This window comes from Labrus bergylta, chromosome 12 (genome assembly GCF_963930695.1).
Source record: "Labrus bergylta chromosome 12, fLabBer1.1, whole genome shotgun sequence".
Taxonomy (NCBI): domain Eukaryota; kingdom Metazoa; phylum Chordata; class Actinopteri; order Labriformes; family Labridae; genus Labrus; species Labrus bergylta.
In genome coordinates, this window is record NC_089206.1 from 21,982,194 (window position 1) to 22,006,920 (window position 24,727).

At 40.1% G+C, this 24,727-nt stretch overlaps 3 protein-coding genes across 3 annotated transcripts; all 3 read right to left on the reverse strand.

Annotated features, from left to right (window-relative positions):
• Positions 1–73: 73 nt before the first annotated feature.
• Positions 74–3,255, reverse strand: LOC109981509 (phospholipase A and acyltransferase 1-like). The gene is made up of 4 exons (XM_029276696.2): positions 3,182–3,255; positions 2,761–2,881; positions 1,657–1,949; positions 74–1,291 (listed from the first exon to the last, which is right to left on the reverse strand). The coding sequence occupies exons 1-4, from the start codon at positions 3,197–3,199 to the stop codon at positions 1,247–1,249; spliced, it is 477 nt and encodes a 158-aa protein (XP_029132529.2). The 5' UTR covers positions 3,200–3,255; the 3' UTR covers positions 74–1,246.
• A 2,344-nt stretch (positions 3,256–5,599) lies between these two features.
• LOC109981553 (biglycan) lies at positions 5,600–15,463 on the reverse strand. Its single transcript, XM_020630389.3, has 8 exons — positions 15,307–15,463; positions 12,127–12,391; positions 11,128–11,240; positions 8,638–8,851; positions 8,409–8,519; positions 7,513–7,606; positions 7,018–7,156; positions 5,600–6,315 (listed from the first exon to the last, which is right to left on the reverse strand). The coding sequence occupies exons 1-8, from the start codon at positions 15,307–15,309 to the stop codon at positions 6,121–6,123; spliced, it is 1,134 nt and encodes a 377-aa protein (XP_020486045.1). The 5' UTR covers positions 15,310–15,463; the 3' UTR covers positions 5,600–6,120.
• Positions 15,464–16,837: 1,374 nt separating this feature from the next.
• Positions 16,838–23,467, reverse strand: tnnc1b (troponin C type 1b (slow)). Its single transcript, XM_020630376.3, has 6 exons — positions 23,332–23,467; positions 20,738–20,768; positions 19,364–19,510; positions 19,157–19,271; positions 18,936–19,072; positions 16,838–17,125 (listed from the first exon to the last, which is right to left on the reverse strand). The coding sequence occupies exons 1-6, from the start codon at positions 23,353–23,355 to the stop codon at positions 17,094–17,096; spliced, it is 486 nt and encodes a 161-aa protein (XP_020486032.1). The 5' UTR covers positions 23,356–23,467; the 3' UTR covers positions 16,838–17,093.
• Positions 23,468–24,727: the final 1,260 nt, after the last annotated feature.

The following is a 24,727-nucleotide window of genomic DNA, read 5'->3' on the forward strand; positions in this document are numbered from 1 at the left end:
CCAACTGGGGGACTGACTTTTGCAGGGGGGCCTGAAGTTTTTGTGCACACTCGTGACTGAAGAGCATTTATTTCCCCCCTTTTGTCTGCATTGATCACATCGACGTTAAGTTACACACGATAATGGCAACATCTACACACTAAGCTTCATTCTTCAAGGACTCAAAAAATATGTATATCCAAAGGAACAATTTAAAGTATTTAAAAAATTGCAAACAAACATCTGCGCACTGAAAAAACTTATGAGCTGCCTGTTGCAACACAGCCTGAATACTGGATTTCATAAGTCCCACCTCTGGCAAGGCAAATAGCCATTAAGGATTTTGGGGTGGAACCTGGAGTGGCCAAGATTTTAAGGGGGTCCCATGCCACCCCCGGCCACCCCTGTGGACACGCCCCTGTCACTTCTTAGTAAAAGCATTTCAATATAGTTTTTATTTTTTTACACAGCCTGACCCTTTGTTATGTTTTCAATATAAAAACATTGATTCATACAGTACCCTGTGCAGACAATATACAAGACTTCCTTTCATTCCTGTCTTTTTTACAGTATGGAAGAGAAAGAGGGGGGCAACAGACCTGCAAGAATAGAAAACCATCTGAAGCACCAATAGACAAGATCCAGTCAACTGTCCAAATAGCATGTATCATTTAAAGAGAGAGGAATATGTTTTACCATGTTGAATGTTTTGAAAAGCACAGGTTACAATATCTTGCTTACACCACTGGAGGGTCTCACAGTGGAAGGTTGCAGGCTGAATTTCCCAGTACTTGAGGGGATTGTTAAACAGACTGATGCCATGACAGAAGTTCACATGTGCGCTGCTGTTGTTTGACATACACTGAGTATGTAAGAATCATTGCATAAGAAGTTGACATAACTTCCAGGTTACTCGTGTAAAGACGATGCAAAACATGTCTTAGCAGTACAGTCTCCCCTTGCTGGTCAACTACACCATGCAATTACAAAAACAGGAAGTTAAATTATATATGAGCTAAAGAGCAAATGAGGATTCTCTTCACTTGATTTATTACCTCTGTAAACATTTTTCCAAATGAATGTATGGCCTCAAAAAAGTTCAATGTCTTCTATACAGAATGGTGCTTATCTTCTTTTTTTTTTCAAATCATGGTCTAATTTGAAGTGAGATTTGTAACAGAATCTGGATTGATCTTTTTCTGTGATTGTTGCTGGTTTGTTTACTGATTTTTTTAATGTTCTAATTTAATGTTTCTTTTTTTCTTTGTCAGGTTTTGGTTGCCTCCACACATTCGCCGGCTTTGAAAGGAATCTAAATGAGGAAACAAATAACAACCTTAAAACATCTCTGTAGTCAATTGTGGTCATTATGACGTAATGTGATTTTGCAATACAGGCTATACACTGAATAAACAACCGTACTGACTTCACAGTGTAAATCCATGATTGCATTGTGAGATATTTCTGAAATTGCAAATCATGCTGAAGGGTTCAGCATGGTAATAAAAACAATTAAGATTGAGGTTTTCTTTTGAATTTGAAAAAATGAATGAGAGCTAAGTGTAAGAAAACTGGATGAATGTTATGAAATTTGATTAAACAGATTTTTCACATCTGCATGTCAAGGCTTGTACAAAAAATGTGAAAATTAAACAACCGTTTAAAAATGTAGCCTACCTGGTTGCACACAGCTTTCCCATAGCGTACAAAGGTGGCAAAGTGCTCACAGTTGAGATTGAGGAGATGATATGAGAAGTCCTGACCAAGAAGGGCATTCAGACATCGCCTCATGTCCTCCGGCGATGATGCATCGAAGTCGTGGCGGTTATTGATGCGGATGCTGGCCCCTGTTGGGACTGTCACATCTTTGATCAGCATGCTGCAGACCTTGGTCACACCCAGAAGAAGATCTCCACTCGGTAAGGCTCTCTGTAGGTTGGTCCGTATTGTGTTCATTAGCTTCCCCTCATCTGAAGAATGAGACAGTTTACTTGCGGGATCTGCAACAATTTATAGCTTAAGACAAGAAAAACAGATTTCTGGATTGTTTTTCATCAAAACATTACTAATAGATCTTTCTTCATTTTATTTAAAATAGGGACTATTTTGAGCATGAGCAAAAAAACAATGTTGCTCATCGTGTCCTTCGTGTTTTATTGTTTTTTCGTCCCATTAGTGCCCGGCAAATTATGATTTTCATTTCACATTTATTATTTTCAATTTTATTCACAGGGACCAAACAAAGCTAAATACAGGCTTGAGAAGTCTGTTTTTCTCTGACTTCCATTAGTGCACAGAGTCACCCTTGTTGTAAGATCCGGGAGTCAATTAGACAGCGAGGCAAAAGTTTTGGTTCTACAGTCATGGACTTTATTACAAGTAAGAAAGCTGTGTCGATCTGCAGACAATGATCAGTTTTGATTTAAATTGAAACACCCCACACCTAGGTCATATCATTTACAATTTTGTTTTGTTTGACTTTAACCAGGACACATACACTTTACAACTTCAACTTTCCATCCGCCCACATTTCTTATCTTCTACTGACACCCAATAAACTGACACCAAACTACAACAAATAAATACATTAATCTTGTACTTTACCTTCGTATGAACTTTTGATATTCTTCATCTAATTATATATTGTGATGTATCATCAATTTCCACAGAATCACTGTATCCTGAAATCATATCCCAAGTTTTTGGTCTGCTAAGTGAATTGTAACCCTGCAATTCCCACCCCTATAATACCATATGCATTATACTCTATGTTGTCCTCACCTGAGACAGCAAAATGGATGACATATCCATCTCTATCATTCACTCCCCAGTGTGAATATCCGATGGGGTAGGAAAACTCTATCAGGTCTCCAAATTTGGCAGTGGCAACAACTTCATCAGTCTGTGTTCGCAAAAAAAACAAATGTCAGTTAAATGACGATACAAGAGCTCAATACATATAATTCAACATTAAGTGTTTCTTCAGATACATTTTTGACAAATTCACAGTTCCATTCAAGCCTATTCACTTTTTCTATTACAACAAAACCTAATTACTACTCTGCATTACTTACAGAACAACAGAAAGGCATAAACATATGTGCAGTGCCTGACTGCACATCAGGTTTTTTGGATTTTAGTTGTCATAAATATGGTACAGTTTAGATACATCACAGCTGGTCTTTGTATTGTTTGGTCTTACCTGCTTCTCATACGACATAGCTGACTTCGTGTTTGTTAGCGAGGACTGTGCTGTCTGCTGTGAAATCCTCACTGGGTGTGTTATCTGAGAATCTTGTTTGGACTGTTTGTTACTTGGACGGCATTTAAGGGAGAATAAAGCAGCTGATTGGGCGATGCATTTATCAGTCACATCATAAAATGCTGTTTAAAGAAACAATGACACAAGACTTAAGGGATGTCAATCAATATACAGTACATCACAATATTGTAATTTATGTTTTGTGATCTTTGTCAAAATTCCTTTCATTATTCAGATATATTGAATTGAACACCACTATCATGACATGTATCAGAGCTCCAGACTTTTCAATCAGTCAATCAAACAATCTGTTCATATAGCACCAATTCATAACAAATGTTAACTAAAGACACTTTACAAAAAGAGCAGGTCTAGACTGTACTCTTTGTTTTGTGATGTTACAAAGACCCAGCATTAATCCATCATGAGCACAGCACTAAGCAACATTTAGCAAAGTTACAGTGGCCAGGGAAAACTTCCTTTTAACGTCAAACCTCAAACAGAACTAGGCTCATGTTGAGCAGCCGTCGGAACAACTGTGTAGGGGTTATGAGAGGATAGAGGGAGATGCAGAAATAAACAGATTGAACAGCAATGAATAAAATAGATGTATAGTTACAATGTCAGAAATAATTCTCATAATTCCCTCATAATATTTCCCAGAGGAAGCATATATAGTGTAAAGCGAATCGGTCCAAGCACTAAACCTTGTGGCACTCCATGGCTAACTTTGGTGTGCATAGAGGAATCATCATTAACATGTACAAACTGAGATCGATCTGATAAATAGGATTCAAACCAACTTAAAGCAGTCCCTGTAATTCCAAGTAAATGTTCTCGTCTGTATAATAGGATCTGATGGTCAATGGTGTCAAAAGCAGCACTAAGATCTAACAAGACAAGCACAGACAGAAGTCCCCTGTCTAAAGCTAAAAGTAGATCGTTTGTAACTTTAACTAGTGCAGTCTCAGTGCTATGGTGGACTCTAAAGCCTGACTGAAACTCCTCAAATAAACTGTTGTCATGGAGAAAGTCACACAGCTGATTAGCTACCACTTTCTCCAGGATCTTTGAGATAAAAGGAAGGTTGGATACAGGCCTATAGTTAGCTAGAGTTCCTGAATCTAGAGTAGGCTTTTTAAGTAAAGGTTTGATTACCGCTACTTTAAATGACTGTGGTACATTGCCTGCCAGTAAAGACAAATTGATCATATCTAATATAGAGTTGCTAACTAAGGGAAATACTTCCTTCAACAGCTTGGTTGGGATTGGGTCTCAAAGACAGGTTGACGGTTTGAATGCAGGAATAATTGAATTGAGTTCTGAAAGGTCGATTGGAGAAAAACAGTTGAGATTAATATCTGGTCCTGGAACTGTTTCTGCCATATCAGAGGTATCTGCACCAGGGAAGGGCAGGAGGTTACCAATTTTGTCTCTGATGTCAGGATTTTGTTGTTGAAAAAGCTCAGGAAATCATTACTGCTGAGGGCTAAAGGAATACAAGGCTCAAGGGTGCCATGACTCCCTGTCAGCCTGGCTACAGTGCTGAAAAGGTATCTAGGATTGCTTTTGTTTTCTTTGAATAGAGGGTAATGATCTCACTGTATTTGCGTATCCTCTTTTGTAGAGCCTTCATATATTTATTATGACTATCCTGCCAAAATAAACAAGATTATTCCATTTTGGTGGAACGCTAAATTCTTTAAAAAAATGTTTAGGTCACTGTTTCTTAAGTAAACCATGGAGCTATCTTTATTGTTTGATAATGTTCTGTTTTAGTGGGGGCAAATGAATCGAGAGTAACTCAGTTTCAAAGCCATACGGTAGATAGAACGAGGTCCAGGGTGTGGTTAAATCAAAGAGTAGGTTTGTTAACTTCCTCATTGAAACCAATAAAGTCCAATAAAGACTATTACTTTACCAGTGCTGAGGACTACATTTGATCTTTAAAACTCTGCTAATTCACATTAATCTAAGTATTCTAAGTTAATTAGAAGACTAGACTTAAAAATATCTGCTACTCCACCACCTTGGCCAGTGTCTAGAGGTATATGAGTATTAAAATGACTGAAAGGAGTGGATTGATTTAAAGTAACGTATTCATCCTGACACAGCCAGGCTTCAGGTAAACAAAGTAAATTGGGATAATATCTGATATCAGAAAAGGGTTTTAAATGCACCCAAATTCTTGCTTTTCCATTTTAATGCAAAAAATAAATAAATGAAAAAATGCATCTCTTATGGAACTGAATTGAAATGTGTCCATAGAGGGTGGTCTTCTATGATACCCAAATCTAACAATGCAAAAACAAAATTCATTTTAAGATTAACATATGCAGACAATATGCAGGACTTCCGGTCTTTTAATTCTTTAATTTTTATTGATTTTCAACATGTTACAGTATAAAAGAAAGGGTCGAGTTTCAAGGGAGGAACAGACCTGTTAGAATAAAAGAACCTGTGCAGCACCAAAGAACAAGGTACAGCTTTTTTTGTCTTTTCAAATAGAATGCATCTTCTTAAGAGAGAGGAATATGTTTCACAATTGTTGCCATGGCTGGACTACACCACCAGAGGGCTCTATTTTCCCTCTTTCATTGGGTTTGTACCATTCTGCCTTTAAGTTCCCACAACATCTGGAACATTAATCTGATGCATTGGTCCTTCGCAAGCTTAAAATTATATTAAATTGAAAACTTCTCAAAATAAGGGCCACGCTGACGCCCATCCTGTATGAAACATTAAGCACCTACAACTTCCCTTCAAAAATGTAATACTATCTCTGATTGTTGTGCATTACATTTACAGAGCAATATAATTAACTTAAATCTATTTTTAAAAAATGTTGCATATTTAAAGGTTAAATGAAAAGGACAGCATTACATATTGTTGCCAAAGTGAACGGCCCTGCTGCTGCTGACACAGTGGAAGGTTGCAGGCTGAACCTCCCAGTACTTGAGCGGGTTATTGAACAGACTGATGCCGTTATATAAAGTCTTCTTCATGCTGAAGCCTTTAGGACAGAAGTCGTTCACATCCACAGAGCTGATGTTGTTCGAGTGCAGGTAGACCACCTGGTAGAAAACACACAGAAACACTGAGTATGTAAGAATCATTGCATAAGAAGTTGACATAACTTCCAGGTTACATGAGTAAAGACGATGCAAAACATGTCTTAGCAGTACAGTCTCCCCCTGCTGGTCAACTACACCATGCCGTTGCAAAAACAGGACGTTCAACTCTATACGAGCTAAAGAGCAAATGAGGCTTCTCCTTGCTTGATTTATTACCTCAGTAAACTTTTTTTCCAAATTAAGGACTTCAGAACAGAATGGGTTTTAAATGATGGTCTCATTTGGAGTTGGATGTGTTAGAGAATCTACAAGAGTGTGCAAAAAACCATAAACATTATACGATAGTCATGTGAAAAACTCTGCAAATATGTGCGCTAAAAGTGAATAAATTAATAACTGTAATTATCTGGAAAACTCACAAATCAATGTTATGTGATATTACACGCCTCAGATCTGCAAATGTTGGTAAAGACATGCATGTAGCTCTAAATATCTTTGCCTAAAGCCCAGGCTTTCTGCTGGCCTGTTACACACACTGCATAAGAGTCTTACATTTTAACATCCAGATAGTTGGATGAATGCAGAAAAGCTCAGACTCAAGTAATAAACAGATATTTAAATTTCATAAAAAAACATGGTCTTAACAGTGTTGTCTGGACTTTGCTAACAGTGACTGTTTTAATAGGTGCATGTCCTCCTCACCTGCAGGTGTTTCATCTCCGGCAGTCCATCAGGCACACGAGACAGCAGGTTATTATTCAAGTGAAGTTCTCTGAGATTCTGAACGTAGTACAGGCTGCCTTGCTCAATGCTGCGGATGCTGTTGTAGCCAAGGCCCAGCCTGTACCAGAAAGAAAGAGCAAACGCAAATACAGTGAGCTCATTACTCGCAATGAGGGGAATGCTGACTTATAAGAATTAATTCAGTTTATATTATTGGATGATTTTCACAATGGAACCAGTCAAACTGTTTGTAAGTGAACTAGATCAGATGGGTTCTTACTTGGCCCATGCTACACCCAGTCAAAAAGTTTAATGAAAACCAGGAAGTAGGCCAGACGAAAATACAACCTTAAAACATAAATTCCTTGGGGAAGTTAATGATAAATATAATCAACTAGAAATCTCTTGATTATAATAATATTGTCACGTCACACTCTGTAAAGCTGTGTGTGGTACACGGCGTCTTTGACTCACCTGTACAACTCTCCATATTCCATCAGGTCCTCGACATTGATGGCCTGAATCAGGTTTTGATCCAGATGTAATTCTCTGAGATTAAAAGGTAGGCCTGACACGTGGGAGAAATGCAAACAGAAGTTTCTAAATACATGATCATAACTTACTGAACCAATGAAGCTGAAGACCACTGAGTAAGTAAGGTTACATCATTTATCCTGTGTTTGCACACACCTACCACACACACCTGCATCGTAAAAGACATGAGACTCAGTCAAACATGCACACTAGAAATATGGCTTGAAATAGAAATACATGATATTGAAGTTAAGAGTCTCATTGGGCATCGTCTAACATCTGAGTGTTGTCTGTGGTCTAAAAGATTTGATGTCTTCACTAATGCAGGGGATTTTGGCACATTTACTTTGGGTGTATCCTTACAAGTTACCTTGTTGTAAAGGTGACTAATCAGGCTATCCAAAGATATATAATACAAGACCAATTAAGTATTATTAAAGGGGTGAAATAATTGATTGAAATAACATTTCAAAACTTTTTTTGAGGAGCTCATTTTACATAATTAAAAGAATGTTTTTGAATTGGCTTTCCAGTGGGTTCAATGGGTACCCTTACCCTGTACATGATGTTACACCATGTCCCTGCATGTTTTTTTTTATGATATAAGGGGAGCCAAAAGGAAGTTTTATGATTTTATTTTCTGTGTTGGAATGTCAGGACATCTTGGCCTCTGCTGCTGTTGTTTTAAATAAACAAATTAACTCCTTTTCTTAACATTTATAATTTCAAGGTTCAGGTTTATTCTGCAGTAGCTCTCTTCTATCCGTGCAGACAGTATATCGCAGACAATCAGCAGATCTTTCAAATGCAACGTGAGCTTACGTGAGCTCTTATACCTTTGGGGACGCTTGTGAGTTTGGCCTCAGAAATACGCAGGAAAGTCAGCCTCAGTCCATCGAATGCTCCGGCCTCCAAACCGCTGTTCTTGATGGGATTACGACCTAACTCTGTAATTAGTTTCATAAAACAATTCATTTTTCATTCAGTCATGTCCACAAAGAATTAGCAAAAAAAACTGTCTTGATTTTAATATCAGCCCCACTATGATACAGACTGAAGTCTCACCGATACAGTTCATGTTGTAAAGCCCAGAGAATGTCCCCGATGCTACTTTCTTGATGCGGTTGTCATGGATACGCAGCTCCTGCAGAGATGCGGGCAGTCTCTTGGGGACAGCGGTCAGCAGGTTGTGCGACAAATAGAGCTTATGCATCTGCTGAAGGGGCAGGAAGGCACGTGGGTGGATCTTGGAGATCCGATTGTTCACCAACACCAGAGCCTGTGATAAAAAAAATAGATTTAAAAAAAAGTGGTCAGCGGAGGGTAGAGCTTTCATTGAGCTGAATTAGAGTAATCAAAATACTTGTGGTGACGCTGAGGTCTGCATGTGCAGGTTGAAGCGGTTATGGGTCAGCGTACATTAATGGCTGGGAATTGATTCTTCTGTAGAAGGAGGGCAAAACCACACATCTCTAAAAATGTTGGGATCTTCCAAAGATATTTATTTTAAATCTGGATTTCTTCTACGATAATATTTCATTTCTTGGTTCCAGTAGAGTTTCACTTCCTAACGTTAAGTTTCTTCTCAACTCTGATGTAAACACCATGAGCTGTCAAGCTTTTTTCCTGTATTGGTGACAGCAAGCCATTCTTCGAAGGGATTGTTTGTCCTCACTGCTAATTTGGGCCAGAGGAATAATTATAGCCATCAAGAGAAGGAAAATCCAGACGTTTATAGAAAGCCCTGTGAGGCTGTAGCTCAGCTGGTAGAGTCGGTCGTCTCTCAAACAGAAGGTCAGGGGTTTGATCCGCAGCTCCTGCAGCCACATGTCCAATGTGTCCTTGGGCAAGACACTTAACCTCAAGTTGCTCCTGCTGCTTCGTTGGCAGTGTGTGAATGTGTATGAATGGGATGAGTCTCTTCTAATGGTCACTTTCCAATGCAGCCTCTACCATCAGTGTGTGAATGTGTAGTTGTGACCTGCGATGTAAAAGCACTTTGAGTAGCCAGAAGACTAGAAAAGAAATATATAAGCTCAAGTCCATTTACTATTCACTTTGTTAAAATCTGCAAAGCTTATAATAACTCGTGTTTGTATTTATAGGCTGAAACCTCCAGTGGGCGTAGTGTTACGACAAAAGACAAAGCGGGTGTCGGGTTAAAATCATGGTTTATGCTAAGATGCAAATCTAAATGTAGTGTAAGACGGTGACAAAGTTTTCTTTGGGTTGTCGGTGATGGATGGATCTTACAGATACATGATTATCACTGAAGGGGAAAGTGCTTAAATTAGTGTGAAGCCAAAAGTCAACCGTCACTTCTTTTTGAGTTATGTCTGTGAAGCTTCTCAGTCATCCACGTCACGTTGAATTCAAAGCTTGATCATAAGGCAACTGGACTTGGCTGAAGATCTTGAAGACGTTTCACCTCTCCTCCTCCTCCTCCAAAAGCCTTCTTCAACCAAGTCCTTTGCCTTTGGTTCAGGCAGTGGTGGTTCTGCAGTCTGTTGAGGCCCGAGGCAAAAATGTATAGGCACTCATCCCCATTATGTTATAAATAAACACATTTCTTTTGGTGGAAGTTAAGCCATAAAAGTGTCTCTCCCCCATATTCATTCAGTCATTTAGTATTATTTGAGTGAGTGCTGTCAGATGGGGCCACTTAGGGAGGTTTCCTACTGTTATTGCAAACTTTGCACATTTTGAGCCACTGCTTAGGTTTAGAGAACCCCATACTGGCCTGGGGCCCCAAGCAGTTGCCGGCCCTGCTTGTTGGCAAGCAGCGCCATCTGGGTTCAGGCTTTGAAGCTTTTGATGAATGCACAAAACGCACCATGTGTAATTTAACTAAGGTGCATGTTACGATGTGATAAACTTTTGTCTCTTTGGGGAGTCTGGGACTTAAAGTTGTGCAAACATTCAGCTGCATCCACAGTGGAATCAATAAACACGTTATACTTATTTGAACCCAAAAGACAATTTTTCTTCCTCTTGTAGGTTTTCTTTGTCTACTATCAGTAGTGCTGCTCGTTAAAGGCTTTATATGCGATTTTTTGATCCAGCAGATGTCGCCCTTGAGCACCAGCATGAAACCAAAACAACTTGCGCTGCATTGTTGTGTTAGCATGCTAATGCTAGCGATCTTTATTATGCTCGTATCTTAACACTGCATGTAAATTTACCCGAAATGACCGTGATCTAGAAACACAGTTAAGCAGTGAGTACAGTATGTTATTCTTCTTTTCTCTAGTCCCTCAATTAAACAACTTTTATACGCGAGGGGAGGAGTCAGTCGGCCGTCCTGGCGATGTAAACAAAGTGAAGATAGGACTCGGAAAACTCGAAAAACATCACAGACAGTGTGACTCGGGTGTTACACCCACTGTAGACAGTCATGACTCACAGAGTTATTTTCAGAGGATATACTTGATTTCTATTATATTTAAGTGTGAAACATCACACATAAAGCCTTTAAGAAATGCTCCTGAAAGTTTGTTTAGAAGGTGTGAACAAATGAGCGCTGTAGGTCGGAGGAACATGTTGGTTGGTTCTTACGTAGAGGTTGTTCAGTCCCTTGAAGTCGTCCTCTCTGATCTCTGTGATCTGGTTTCCCTGCAGGTCCAGCAGTCGGGTGTCAGGAGGGAGATCGAAGGGCACAAAGTGTAAACCTTCAGAGAAACAGAGCGAATAGAGGTGATGAACAAAAAGATACTTGATCTGGAAATGTGAACACAAACAAGAGTCACCCTAAAGCACCTTGCCTTCAGATAATGAGACTCAGCATTGCATTCTGGGAAACAAGGTGGAGTGGTCTTCTCGTGCACAGGAGGATGATATACTCTTCTATCTTTTTCAAACATAAATCCCTGAATAGACGTGAGCTCGCCTTCATTTTGACATTTAAAGATATGTTTTACCACAGAGAAAAGGGACTCCAGGAGGTCCTCGGTGCATCTCTACCACAGAGGGACCAAGGTCTAAAGAAAGTGCTTGGCAGATGCGTTGTTCCCTCTCTTGGGTTGGCCTTTATCAAACCTGCTCCACTTGCTCTCTTTCGCTTCTTTTGTTTTTTATTTTCAACTTGGAAAATCTGCCTCTTGTAGTTCTGCACCTAAATCCGGCAGATAATTTACATTCTCATTTCTCGGAATAACAAAGATTTAAATCCACTCCAGCTCAAAGTGCGATTGTTTTTACCATCTCCTCCTTTTTTAAAATTTGTTTTAATTGTGCAAATTGGAAACCAGGATGATTTTTTTTTTTTTTAGGCTTAAATTAAGTTTTGAACCCAAAGGAAAATCAAACTGGAGCTGCATTTACTCCCTGAAACTTTGACGGATCAGCTATTTTAGAGTCTGAGCTGTCTGTGGTCTGAATGCCGTTCAAAATGAGAAGCACATTCTGTAATCAGATAAACACGAGGTAGTGCTTTGTGGCCTTTGGTTTGAGTGATTACGCTGCACTTCCTTAAGTATATAGTTTGCTTCAAAAATGGAAAGGAGGCAGTAAATATGGAGCTGTGTGTGTAAAGCTAAGTGTGTGACAGACACTCACCCCGGTCAGAGCACTGCACGACCTTCAGGCTGCACTGACACTCAAACGGACACAACGGCTGGTCAACCTTGATCAGTTCCTGAAAGCCTGATCCCTCTTCTCCGTCGTTCATCATCGTCATCATCAGCTTCTCGACGTCCACGGTCTTCCCCAGCTCTGGGAGGCCTTTCTGCTGGAAGGGCAGGACGACGGAGAGGGCAGGGGACGGTGAGACGTACACCACAAGGAACAGAACGCAGAGGGGGCGCATGGCTGGGCTGCACATCTGGATCCGAGAAGAGGATTTAAAACACAAAGTTCACACATAATTTAATGAGCAGTTTGGGATTCCACTGACCTTAAATCAATGTCAAGATTCATGCTAACAGAGTGAAAGCCGTCAATTTAATCTGAAGAATAAAAAACTTAAATGAGGGTGTGAGGAGGGGATGTGGCTGTAAGTTATTCTAAAACCAAATGCTCCATTTGTGAATCAAATTGATCAGTATGCAGTGTGCAGAAAGCAATCTGCAGCCACTGGTTTATTTATGATAGATCTTTGTTTCCCATAATGCGTCCCTTCTTTGTAGTCGTAAGGAGTAAACCCTGCATTTATACAACATTCATCATCATAGAGTAAAAGCCACCAATTTAATGGTTAGAACTAAAATACCAAAAACGATGGCGCTGGGAGGAGACGTGGTCCAAAGGCTGGACTTATGATGTTTGATATTTTGTGTTAAAGATGTTTCAGTGAAGACGAAGAAGAAATGGTTTGTTCAGAAAGAGCAAATAAAGGCGTTCACATGGAGACACACTGAAGGGGAACAAATTAGAAACAATCAAGGAAGTTACTGAATTGATTGATTGATTGATTGACTGACAGCAAATTGTTATTTAACGACAAACTCCGAATCAGATAGGAGACATTTTTAACATAAACTGGGAATAAAAGTATAAATATTTCATTTTTAGATTAGATCTTTACCAGCGTTGCTAAGTCCGCTTATTATTCTGTAAGTGACTTTGGGCTTCTTTTTGTGTAAAGTTGCTAACAAATATTATATGTCGTGGGTTGCGTTTTTTTGGGCTTGTTTTCTAAAGTGTTGTTTCTTATTTGGATTTACCTTGCTCCCTCTATGAACCCCTCCTGTTTCGTTCCTAGCTCTCACCAATAAAGCTTTAAAACACAATAGATTGTCCTGATGCAGGATCAGTCCAGGACCCCGTTCCCCTGGTTCCCCGTCTCTTTCCCCCCTGCAGCCCTCCGACACCCAAGCACACAAGTGACTGAAATTAAAAAACTAAAAAAATCAGGCGATCTATGGATTACTCAGTTGCTTGCTTGGCCAGTTGGTTTAGTTTTACTTCGAGTTCAAAAAGAAAATAAGATGTTCAGTACTCTATCGCCCTTTGCCATTTGACTTGAGCGTGGTGCTTTAAGTCCTGCCACTGATGTGTTATTTAGTTGACTTGCATTGGATCATCTATTCACTTTGGATGAGCTAAGTGTCCCCTAAAATGTTGTATATTTATTTACTTATCAGTTTGTCAGGGACAGTTCATGTAGGCATTGTTACATCTCATTAAAGTGAAACCAATGTAATGTATATAGGACTTCTAGTCATGGCTAATCTGTAGTTCTGCTCCCTGATTAGGCTTTTAGGAAATCTTTGCAATAACTACATTTAGATTTGCATCTTAGCATAAACAATGATTTTTTTTGGTGCCTGTTATCCATCCGATCCATCTTTTATTGATACTCTGCATTCCATTTGGGATTGCAGGGGTGCTGGAGCCAATCCCAGCTGTCATTGGACGAAGGCTGGGTACACCATGGTTGCCAGTACATCCCAGAGCTGGCATACAGAGATAGAAACAACCAGGCTCAGTCACATGCACTCTTAAGGGGAATTTTTAGAGTCTCCAATTAACCTAACGAGCATAACGAGCCTGTTTGGGCTGTGGGAGGAAGCCAGAGTACCAGGAGGGAACCCACACATGCAAACTCAACACAGAAAGGCCCTGACCGACGGGGATCTGAACCAGGAACCTTCTTGCTGAGAGACGACAGAGCTAACCAATGCACAATAAATGTTTCAGTTTCTCAGCATGGCTTGCTCACTAGCAGCAGAGTTTACAGGGTAATGATACCCTTAAAGTACGGTGTTTGCACCAAGTGTGACTTCACCTTTATTGAATCTTGCCTATTTCAAAGTATTTTAATTACTCCTAATAAGTCTTCTATAAGACCTTGTGAACTGGGTGACAATGCAAAAACTGTCTCATACTAGCTGGTATGAGCTAGCTCAGGGGTTCCCGAACTTTTCAGCCCGTGACCCCCCAAATAACGGTGCTAGCAACCGGGGGCTCCCATTGTCTTTGGATGTAAATCGGCCACACTATTGCCAAAACACGTAATATTTTCTATCTATTTTAAGAAATGCTAAAAGCAGAACGCCTATAAACTGTTTATCGTTTTTGTATGTATTTTTTCACAATAATGGATAAGATATGCTATTTTAGATTTTTATGGTTTTGGAAGGAATCTTGCGACCCCCCTCTCAGTGTCTCACGATCCCCAGGAGGTCCCGACCCCCCACTTTGGGAACCAATTCAGATTCCAGGTACAAATCCAAACAAAAATGGACCCAAATTAAAGGGTTCAAACTATTTGTATGCTGTGTTGTTTGTTTGTATGAAGTTGTAGTGTCCACAGTCTCTTCATGCATGGACTTAAATGAAAGTATCAGCATCCCTGTGTATACATTCATTTTGAACTGTTTGCCCTCCAACGCTCTTCACCACAGTGAGGACCGTAGGAGGCCACTAAGCTCGGCTCCCTACTTGAGAAGAGGTTTTTTATAGCACAAAATTTATGGTAAGAACTTTTTTTTTTTTTTTCACTGAAGTCAGCAGTCAGCAGAGGGTTAGGGAGGTTTATGTGCAGCCTCACTCTCTCCCTGCAGGACTAAAGGAGCCTGATTAACGTGAAGCAGAGAATTAATGAGCTCTGACCTCACTGCAGACTTAAAGTGTTTTAAAACATGCTTGAGCAGAAATGTGACAGAATCCTTTTTTAAAACTAAGGATTACAAACTTTTTTTCTGTGCAAAAGTTTTGCATGCAGTAATACTGTCTTAAATGAGTCTCTTACTGAAGTCGTCTTGTAGACATAAAAAGATGTTGGAGTATACATACCATTTCTTCTGCTCCAGCCAACTGAAAACAAAAAAAACTCTCCAAATGTAACAGTGTTTCTCTACAACAAATGTAGTTCCTCCTCACTTCATCTTACTGAAGTCCTGCAAAGAGAGATCCTGACAAGACTAGAGAGAGAGAAGCAGAAAGAGGGTAGTGCTTAAATCATTATGACTGAATCTTCTCTGAGGACCATCAAAATACTCAACAGCCAATAGAAAAGCTGCAAATCTGAAACAGTAGGAAGAGACTTAAAAAAGTAAAGTTTGTGAAAATATATTGTTTCATAAAATTTGTAGGATTGTTGACAGTCACTCCACATAAGTAGTTCATTTTTAAAGGTCACATATTCTCCTCCTTTTTAAAAAGTGTAAATAAGTCTCAGAGCTCCTCAAAACATGTGTGAAGTTTCTTGTTATAAATCCACTCTGATCCTGTTTTTGATCATGCCTATAAACCCCTCTATTTCAGCCCTGCTCAGAAAAGGCTGTTTCTGTGTCTGTACCTTTAAATATGTAAATGAGCTGTGTCTGACCACGCCCCCTCTCTGGAAGGGCTTGAGTGTCTCTGGCTTTCTCGCTCCATGTCCTATTGTTTACGGTGAGAAGGCAAACTCAGAGGGCAGAACAAACACCTGTGGGAGTGTCACCCACCTGGGGGAGGGGTTACTGCCCTTTGTGATGTCATGAAGGGAAAATCTCCAAACGGCCTGTTTGAGCACACATTTTCTGAAAAGTGCAGCAGTCAGAAGACGTAGAGGATGGACTTTTCTCATCATTGGGGGGTTTGTAGACGGACTAGGGACACATATTAGAGTTAGAGGAACATGGTGAAGTGTGTTTTACAGAATATGTGTCCTTTAAATTACTGTATTTTGATTTAATTTTATTTTTAGTGTTCTTTGTGTTTAAGGTTTGAACTTTGGAAATTAATCATAAAACAGTTTACAGTTGAATGTTTTTTGTTGGTATTGTAGTTTTTACAACACAATGGTGATGACTGACTTTATGCACCATAGAAGCCCCCCGTCCCATGGACTCAGAGTCTCTTTGGTATCTCATCTTCTATAAGAATTAACTCATTCAAGTAAACTCTTAACTTCTTCTAAAGGTTAAAACAACTATAAAGCATCTGTTGGTTATTTCACCAGCGGCTGTGGGGCGTACTGAACACAGCATTACATTATACACAGAGCGCTTTTGAGTTTTTCTGTCTTGATAAAGAAGCTGTCGTCCAGTTTATAGGTTCGCTCAGCAATGTGGGAATAAATTGAATATAAAAAACATTGACCTGCTCTTCTCTTGGTGTTGCAACAGCCAATCTGAGTAAGGGTCCTTGTTCGTCCCCTCCCATTGTACCTTAAAATGGAGCTGAGAGCTGTGAACACCGAGGAAAAATGCCATACTTAAATAAAACCTTGGTGAGAGGGAGTCTCAAAGTCGGCCATCTTGGGTAGAAAGTGAATGAGTCATTTTTCAACTTCAAAGTCGGCTGCAGCATCTTAAACTATAATTATTACAACAGACAGAAAAACATTTGCAAGAATTAAAATCTTTTAATGAAAATATTCTTTACATATGACGCTTTGGTCGATCATCATGATCAGAAATAAAGATTTTAGCAGTCAATGAGATCTCTCAGTGAACCTCTCAGTGCATGGTGGGGGGGGGGGGGGGGGGGAGTTGTGGACTGACTGACAGGACAGGGGTCTGCTGAGGACTGCTGTTCTGTTTGAATTCATTAAAAAGCTGGCAGAAGATGAAGTCAATGGCCTCCAGTCAAATCCTTTATTCAACACCTTTCATGAACTCCAGGAACTCTGTAAATAAAAATTAAAACACACAGTGAGGCACAAGGTCACTAAAGATCCATCTTTAGTTTCTGATAAAGACCCCCAGTGGAAAGTTAGACGCTTTTTTCAGTTAGACAGTTAGATGTTTTCACACCTGTAGATCATTTGCTCTGGTCTGGATCATGGACCAATTAGTTCCATTGTTGTATAATAACCTCAAGTTTCGTCTGTGTTCACACGGGGACATTTACAATCAGACCAAAATGTGTGATGCATGTTGAAAACAATCTCTGATTGGTCGGAATTTCTTGCATGAAAAGTCCCGGAAGTAAACAAAGACTAGTCGACTCCTGATTGGCTGTGGTTGCTCCAAAGACTCTTTAAAATTTCTAAATGGACCGACGACTGCTCAGACTGATGTCGGCTCTGTTCTTTGTTTTTTATATTTTTTGCATTAATCACTGAAGGCAAACGATACAGTTTGAAAATGAGGCACACACAATATGTTGATGTAGCTAAGCAAAGGTGTTTTTTTCAGACAGTTCAGATGAAGGGGCACGTTAATCCTCCTGAACCAGGACCTGCTCATCCACTGAAACCGTTTCTAAAGATCGATCAGGTCTGCCTGTGGTCTTTAATGTTCAGTGATGATGAAGGGAGAGGACCCTGGCTACTGTAGCTGGTTTATTCCCCAAAAAGCATGTTTGCTGAAGTAAGGTCGGTTAATGTCCTTACTACAAACAAACCGTACCAGATTCAGAATAAAAGCAGACAGAGAATCATCTTTTCAAGCGGTTTCGATACAGTTCTTTGGTCCGCCCTTGGCTTTGATTGATATCTTTCACACCAGCACAAACGAACCGCACTAAGTTGACAAACTGCCTCGAGTTTATTTTAACCAAACCAACCAGGTAATGTGTGAAAACTCAATGACAAGAAAATGTTTGGGACTTTCTGATCCATGCAAATGTAAAGGTACTAGTCATCTATGCATCGGATAATTCTCTCTCTTATTACAGAATCATTAGAAGTCAGGTCATGTGATATTAAATCATAACGAGTGTGTCTGGGATAATCGGATCAAACAGTTACAGAATGACTGACCAAGGACACAGAAGATTGACTCTTTCTCTAAACCCAAAGTCAATGTTCACTTCTTTAAAGGCTTAATATGCAATTTTTCACACTTAAAAATGTAATAGAAATCAAGTATATCCTCTGAAAATAACTCTGTGAGTCATGACTGTCTACAATGGGTGTAACACCCGAGTCCCACTGTCTGTGATGTTTTCAGAGTTTTCAGAGTCCTATCTTCAGTTTGTTTACATCGCCGGGCCGGCTGGCCGGCTCCTCCCCTCACGTATAAAAGTTGTTTAATTGAGGGACTAGAGAAAAGAAGAATAACATACTGTACTCACTGCTTAACTGTGTTTCTAGATCACGCTCATTTCAGGTAAATTTACATGCAGTGTGAAGATACGAGCATAATAAAGATCGCTAGCATTAGCATGCTAACACAACAATGCAGCGCGAGTTGTTTTGGTTTCATGCTGGTGCTCAAGAGCGACATCTGCTGGGTCCAAAAATCGCATATAAAGCCTTTAAAGTTTCTTTTGTTTTGTTTTTGTTTGCAGCATCAAGATCTTAGGTCGCATAAAAATGCCTTTGTAAGGTCACTACTGTACTTCTTAAGAAGCATGCTCTTTTGCCTGTATCGAGTCAAATATCAAAATGTTTGCGAGGTATTGTTTTTGGAAGCAGATGTTATATATATTTGTGTAAAGGTTGTTTCTGGGACATACAGTTTGTGTATGCACTCTCTTTCTAAAGTCCATACCGTCATAGTCAATTTTTCCATCGTTGTTTTTGTCTCCGTCCTTCATCAGCTCCTCGATGTCGTCTTCTGTGATGGACTCTCCGGTTGACTCCAGCATGCCCTTCAGCTCGTCTAAGTCTATGTAGCCGTCTCCGTTCCTGAGAGTTCACAACACCATCCGTCAGCTCTTAGTGTTCATCTCATATCAATGTGAACCAGGAAGACAAAGAGAGTTCACCTACTTGTCAAACATGCGGAACAGTTCGGCCAGCTCCTCCTCTGATTTCCCTTTGCTCTCCTCCTTCATGCAGCGGACCATCATAACCAAGAACTCGTCGAAATCTACCGTCCCGCTGCCTGCCAACAAACACACACGACTTTATACACATCCAATATCACTGCCTCATCTTACCACCTCTTAAGTCTCCATCGTAATGACGCTGACTGACCGTCTTCATCCACCTCATCGATCATCTCCTGCAACTCTTCAGGGGTCGGATTCTGTCCCAGCATCCTCATCACCTTCCCCAACTCCTTGGTGCTGATGCAGCCGTCCTCTGCATCCTGGATGAAGATGTCAAACGCGGCCTTGAACTCTGGAAAACGACATTTAAACTTGAACTCTCTGAATATGAGACAAGAGTTCAAAACAGGAAGGATATAAGGATGTTACGCAACACAACAATACAAAAAAACATTAAACACAGGACTGAGTCTACCACAGTGTCCTCACATTGGGAAGCTGGTGATGGTTTACTTTGCAGATCTTTTTTTGGTGAGTAATAATTTGTCATGGTGAAGGACAGCACTGTTGCCTTAAAGCATTGGTTCACAAACTTTCCCTGCTGCGCCCTCCTTTGGCATGAAATATTTTCTAGCTTGAAAGCAAAGCAATCTGTTTTATTCAGCCTTGCCACACATGCACCCTGTCATAACTTTGGGCCACCACTAGGGGGCATAGGTCCCACTTTTAGAATCACTGTCTTAAAGTAAGACGGTCTTTGGTTAGAATCTTGGCCTAAGTCTTCCTGTGAGGAGAATAAATACTGACACCTGGCTTCCTGCAGGATATCAGGGATTCAAAAACAATTATATTTATCAAGCTAGCTCTATGGACTTTGTGGATAGAGAGATCAATCAGATTGAACTCTGCTGGTAAAAGTGCAGCATCCATAATGGGCGCTGGATTTAATTGTTTCTCTGTCTCTGAGGATTGGCTGCTCATGCTTACCCTGAGTTTCCCTATATGTCAAACTAGATCATCTCAAAGCATGCAGGATGATTTGAAGTCAGGCAGGTAAACCATGTGTTCATTTCCATTGGTCCAAATAAAATGTTTTGGTAGACTCATTAGACGTCGGTCGCTCCTTTAAATCCTTGTGGCCCTCTCAGTGGAGCAGAGACCTTTTATGGACCAAATTTAGTTCCTGGTTCTCTCAGTTGAAATGGCTCTTGGAGGAGTTCCAACTATATTTGAGCCGGGATATAAAATAAATCCAGGGTATTGAGAGAAAAGTCTATCCTTTATATAGGTTTATATATGTTTGACAGCTGGTGATAATGATGTAATCCTCAAAAGTCAGAGCAGGGTGTGTGAGTATAGTTTGCCTGATTCCTTCTTTTTTTTTACTTTTTGTTTCAGCACATCGTTAAAGTTGATCAAAGTTAAACACTTTGCATAAAAATGCATTGTTAGTTTGAGAAATCAGACTTATAAAGATTAATTAAAGTGTAGGAGGTAAGTATTTAAGGGGTTAATAATCTGTATGGTCAACGGTAGAAAGAAAAACAAAAAGGTAAAGTCATGGTCGTCGTTTCCTCACCATTTTTCTGCTCCTCCGTTAAGTTTTCAACCTTTAGGGAAACAAAATCAGGAGAATTATTTCATATTTAAAAAACTGTTTAATCTTTCTTTATTGCTTATTTTATAATAGAGTTAAGAGTTTCGGGTATACACAGTGATTTACATTTACCTCGACAAGTAAGTCAAGCAGTAGAGGGAATAACTACAATTCTACAGTTAATTTATAAGACACTTTTATCCAAAGAGACAAACTAGACGATCTAAAGAGCTTTAAGTCGGATTGGAAACACAGGTGCTGACAGGAAGTGACCAGAGGCAGAGTACAACATCGACAGCTGTTCTTAAAAGTTCTCATCAGCATCAGAACTATCCTGAATATCACAGAAAACCATCATCATCTTCTTCATTATCATCATCATCATCATTAAGGTCATGGTGTTCATAAAGAGCTGGGTCTTTATCTTTCTCTTAAAGGCGCAGAGGGACTCTGCAGATTGAATGGAGTTCGGTACTTCATTCCACCACCGGGGGTCGACCGAGGAGAAGAGTCTAGTCAGAGACTTAGGACCCTGTTGTGAAGGTTGGATCAGACGCCTTTCATTGGCAGAGCATAGGGGGGGCGGGAGGGAGTGTAGACCTGGATCAGAGAGTTAAAGTAAGGAGGAGACGTTTCTGTCTCTGATTGTAAGTGAGCAGCAGAGTTTTAAATTTGATGTGAGCAGTAACTGAGAGCCAGCGCGGAGGTTATTTCAATAAGTCAGAGAGGATTGATTCTCTTGTTTAGCGATGATTTTAAATAGACTTTGAAAGAATAAAAATGTCTCTGAATACCTCAGCAGTGACTTCACTGATAATCTGCCGTCTGTGCGTCTCTCAGCGCAGCATGACTGCGATGTCGCTCTGCTTTCTTCACTTACTATTCTCGTTGTTTGACAGAGTACAATGTGGGGGAGGGAGGGGGGAGGTGTGTATGTGTGTGTGTGGGGGGGTTTCTGGTGCTGTTTAAAAGCCATCAGCTGTCTCGTCTCTTCTTCTCCATGAAGTGTCCAAAAATGTTCTTTGTTCTATTGTCAGACACAGATATGAAGCGACCACGGCGGCCTGTTTATCTCAGCTATTGTCTCAGTGAGGATACAACAACGCTGTAATAACAGAGCGCTAAGAGAGTCATCATCACAGGAAAATGCAAGTTAGAGATTAACACAAAAACATAAAGACGGAAGTCCTTTCACTACATTACTCACATTTCTCTAAATCTGAATGTATAATACAGCTCCAGTGAGGAGTTTTTAGCAGGTTATGAAATTAATACTGATGCCTCTTTATGACCTACAGAAGCAAACAAGACCATCAATGAAGAAATTACATTTTTAAGCTGCCATTGTGGTTGGTGTCAAGATGGAAAAATGTAACTACATGCTGCAGACAGCTTTTTTAAAAGTTTAACACAGCGAATGTAAGTTTTAGTAAAGTATTTCAGGGATTAGTTTCACTGTTCAAAGAAGCAGGACGGGAGCACCGAAAGACTAGTGGTTATGTACAGAGGCTATGGTCCATGTCGCAGTGGCCGTGGGTTCCAATCCGACCTCGCCTCTTTGCAGCATGTCATCACCCCCACTCTCTCCTCCTGACATTTCCTGTCTCTCTTCAGCTGTCCTCTCAATTAAAGGCAAAAAAAGCAGCAGGATGAGACTTTTAGGTGGATAATGAGGCTTGCACATGTACAATACAAAAACAATTTTGTCCACAGGAGGGCGCCAGAATCAACATCATTCTCCTCACAGGAGCTTTAATCCGGTAAATGTTGCTTCAAAGTTGACTCAACACGTGCAGAATAAAGCTGTGATGTAAGAAGCTGGGATTGTTAATTCATTTAGATGTAGAATAATTTTAGAAGTTATAAATTTGTCCTAAAAAACACTAAATTGTGTATATTTCTGAGGGTGAAAGCGTCCCCCCCTGCGGTCTTGAAGAAATAATTTTCCCCTTGAAAGATATCAAGGACATGACCTCAGCGTCCTCAGCAGAAGCTGCGGTCCTGACTAGAAGGAGAATCCATTTCAAAATTTGAAATTTGAATCCATGAAGTTCAAACATTAGATTTTGTTATTTGACCTTGATCTCCCAAATACATGAGAAAAAAAGTTACACTGTCATGATCCAAAGCTTTTTGGTAAAACTTTCATGTGTTCATTTCACTCCGGCTCTGATTTCATTTTTTTTAATGGGAATGCAATGACGTGACGTTTGTAACCGCACAATTGAAATAAAATAAAACAGAAGCCATGGTGTTGTGGAATGCAATTATCTGAAATTATTGTTAATCTTTGAGTGAAGGGTTAAAAAAGGAAGTGCATTGCTGTTGTTCTGGATTGAACTGAAGTGTGACTGCGTTTGATCTCTGCCTGTTGAACATGACTTTGAAATCTCTGGAGCACCTGTTACTGTCCAATAGTCAGAGCAAGTGCCAGCAGAGACCTCCTGATTCATATCATGCTACAAAGAGTTTCTTTCTCCTGTTTTTGTCCGCAGCCTCACACACAAAGGGCTGTATGTGTACTTTGATTTCATGCATTAAAACGGCACATCATCCTCGTCCTCGTGTGTACTCACCGCTGCTTTATACACGTCATCCATGGCTGCTGCTCGGTCCCTGCCTCTGACACACCGCTGCTGCTGCTCTCAGACACGGGACAAATACTGACCACCGCCTCGGAGCTTGAATGTGGGAGGGGTGAGCGTGGCACTAAAAAAGCTCTCGACCCATCCTGCAAAAAATCCAAGGATGATAGAGGGAGGGAGTGACAGAGAGACACGGAGATAAAGAGAGATCTATAAATAGGAAACAACAGAAGCCCGACCAACAATAGAGCAACATTAGTAGCACTTAAGCGGGGATGCTCTTCTCTGTTTGGGGGTTATGAGCTGTACTTCTGTTCAGGTCATCCATTCAGTAAAACCCTCTATGCTGCTCTACCAAGCTCAGTTTTTCTTTTGGAATTATGAAACCAGGATGGTTTATGGACATAAAGTTTAAGTTTGTAGAAACTTCAACATGGACCCTTAAGAAGAAAAACATACGTTAGCTTCTTTTTAGCTTTCAAATCGATGACCTCTATCACCAAGAGAATATCACACATACAAGCTGGTTGTGCCTACAACATGTTTACTTGATTTGTCATCTGTGTGAAATCATGAGTATTAGCACCTGTTACAGATTAGAAGCAGGGAAGGTTAAGTAGAAGCCTTTAGCCCCATTTCCACTGCAGAAACATGTTTCCAGGGACCAGGAACTTCTGGAGGAACTTTTTATGTAGGGAATCCATTTTTTAACCCCAGAAAGTTCCTGCTCTGAAGGTAGCACTTTTCAAAAACTTGAGGTACTTGTTGATGCGGCCTTTAAGGTACAAGTATCAACAACCAAAAACACACATAGAGAGAGAGAGAGAGAGAGAGAGAGAGAGAGAGAGAGAGAGAGAGAGAGAGAGAGAGAGAGAGAGAGAGAGAATCTCAATCTTATAAAAAACACCAAAGTCACAAAAAAAATAAAAAATTAAAGGTCAAGGATGCAGTGAAAAGCAATTCCTTTGTACATATAGGAAAAATGAGTTTGGTGGGTTTGAAGCAAGCAATATCCTCAGTGCCTGATCAGATACATCCATCCGTCCGTCATCTATACCACTTATTATGTTAGGGATTTCTGCAACGGCAACACAGAGCAGCCCTGGTCTAAAAACATTATCATCCTAATTAAAACTGTAATCTAGGCTAAGCGGCCAACCTTCAGGTCACGCCCCATGTACAGAGGCTAACGTCCTCCAAGTGGTTTTGGGTTCAAGTCTGAGCAGCGGCTCCTGTCCTGCATGTCAGTCCCCACTAACCCTCCCAAATATCCTTCTTTAGTTTCTGTCCTTTCAAATAATTGCATGTAAGGCTCCAAAATATGTGCACATTTGTAATATTTGTAATACTGCAGACACTAGTGATAACAGTCTGAGTCTGTAGATTG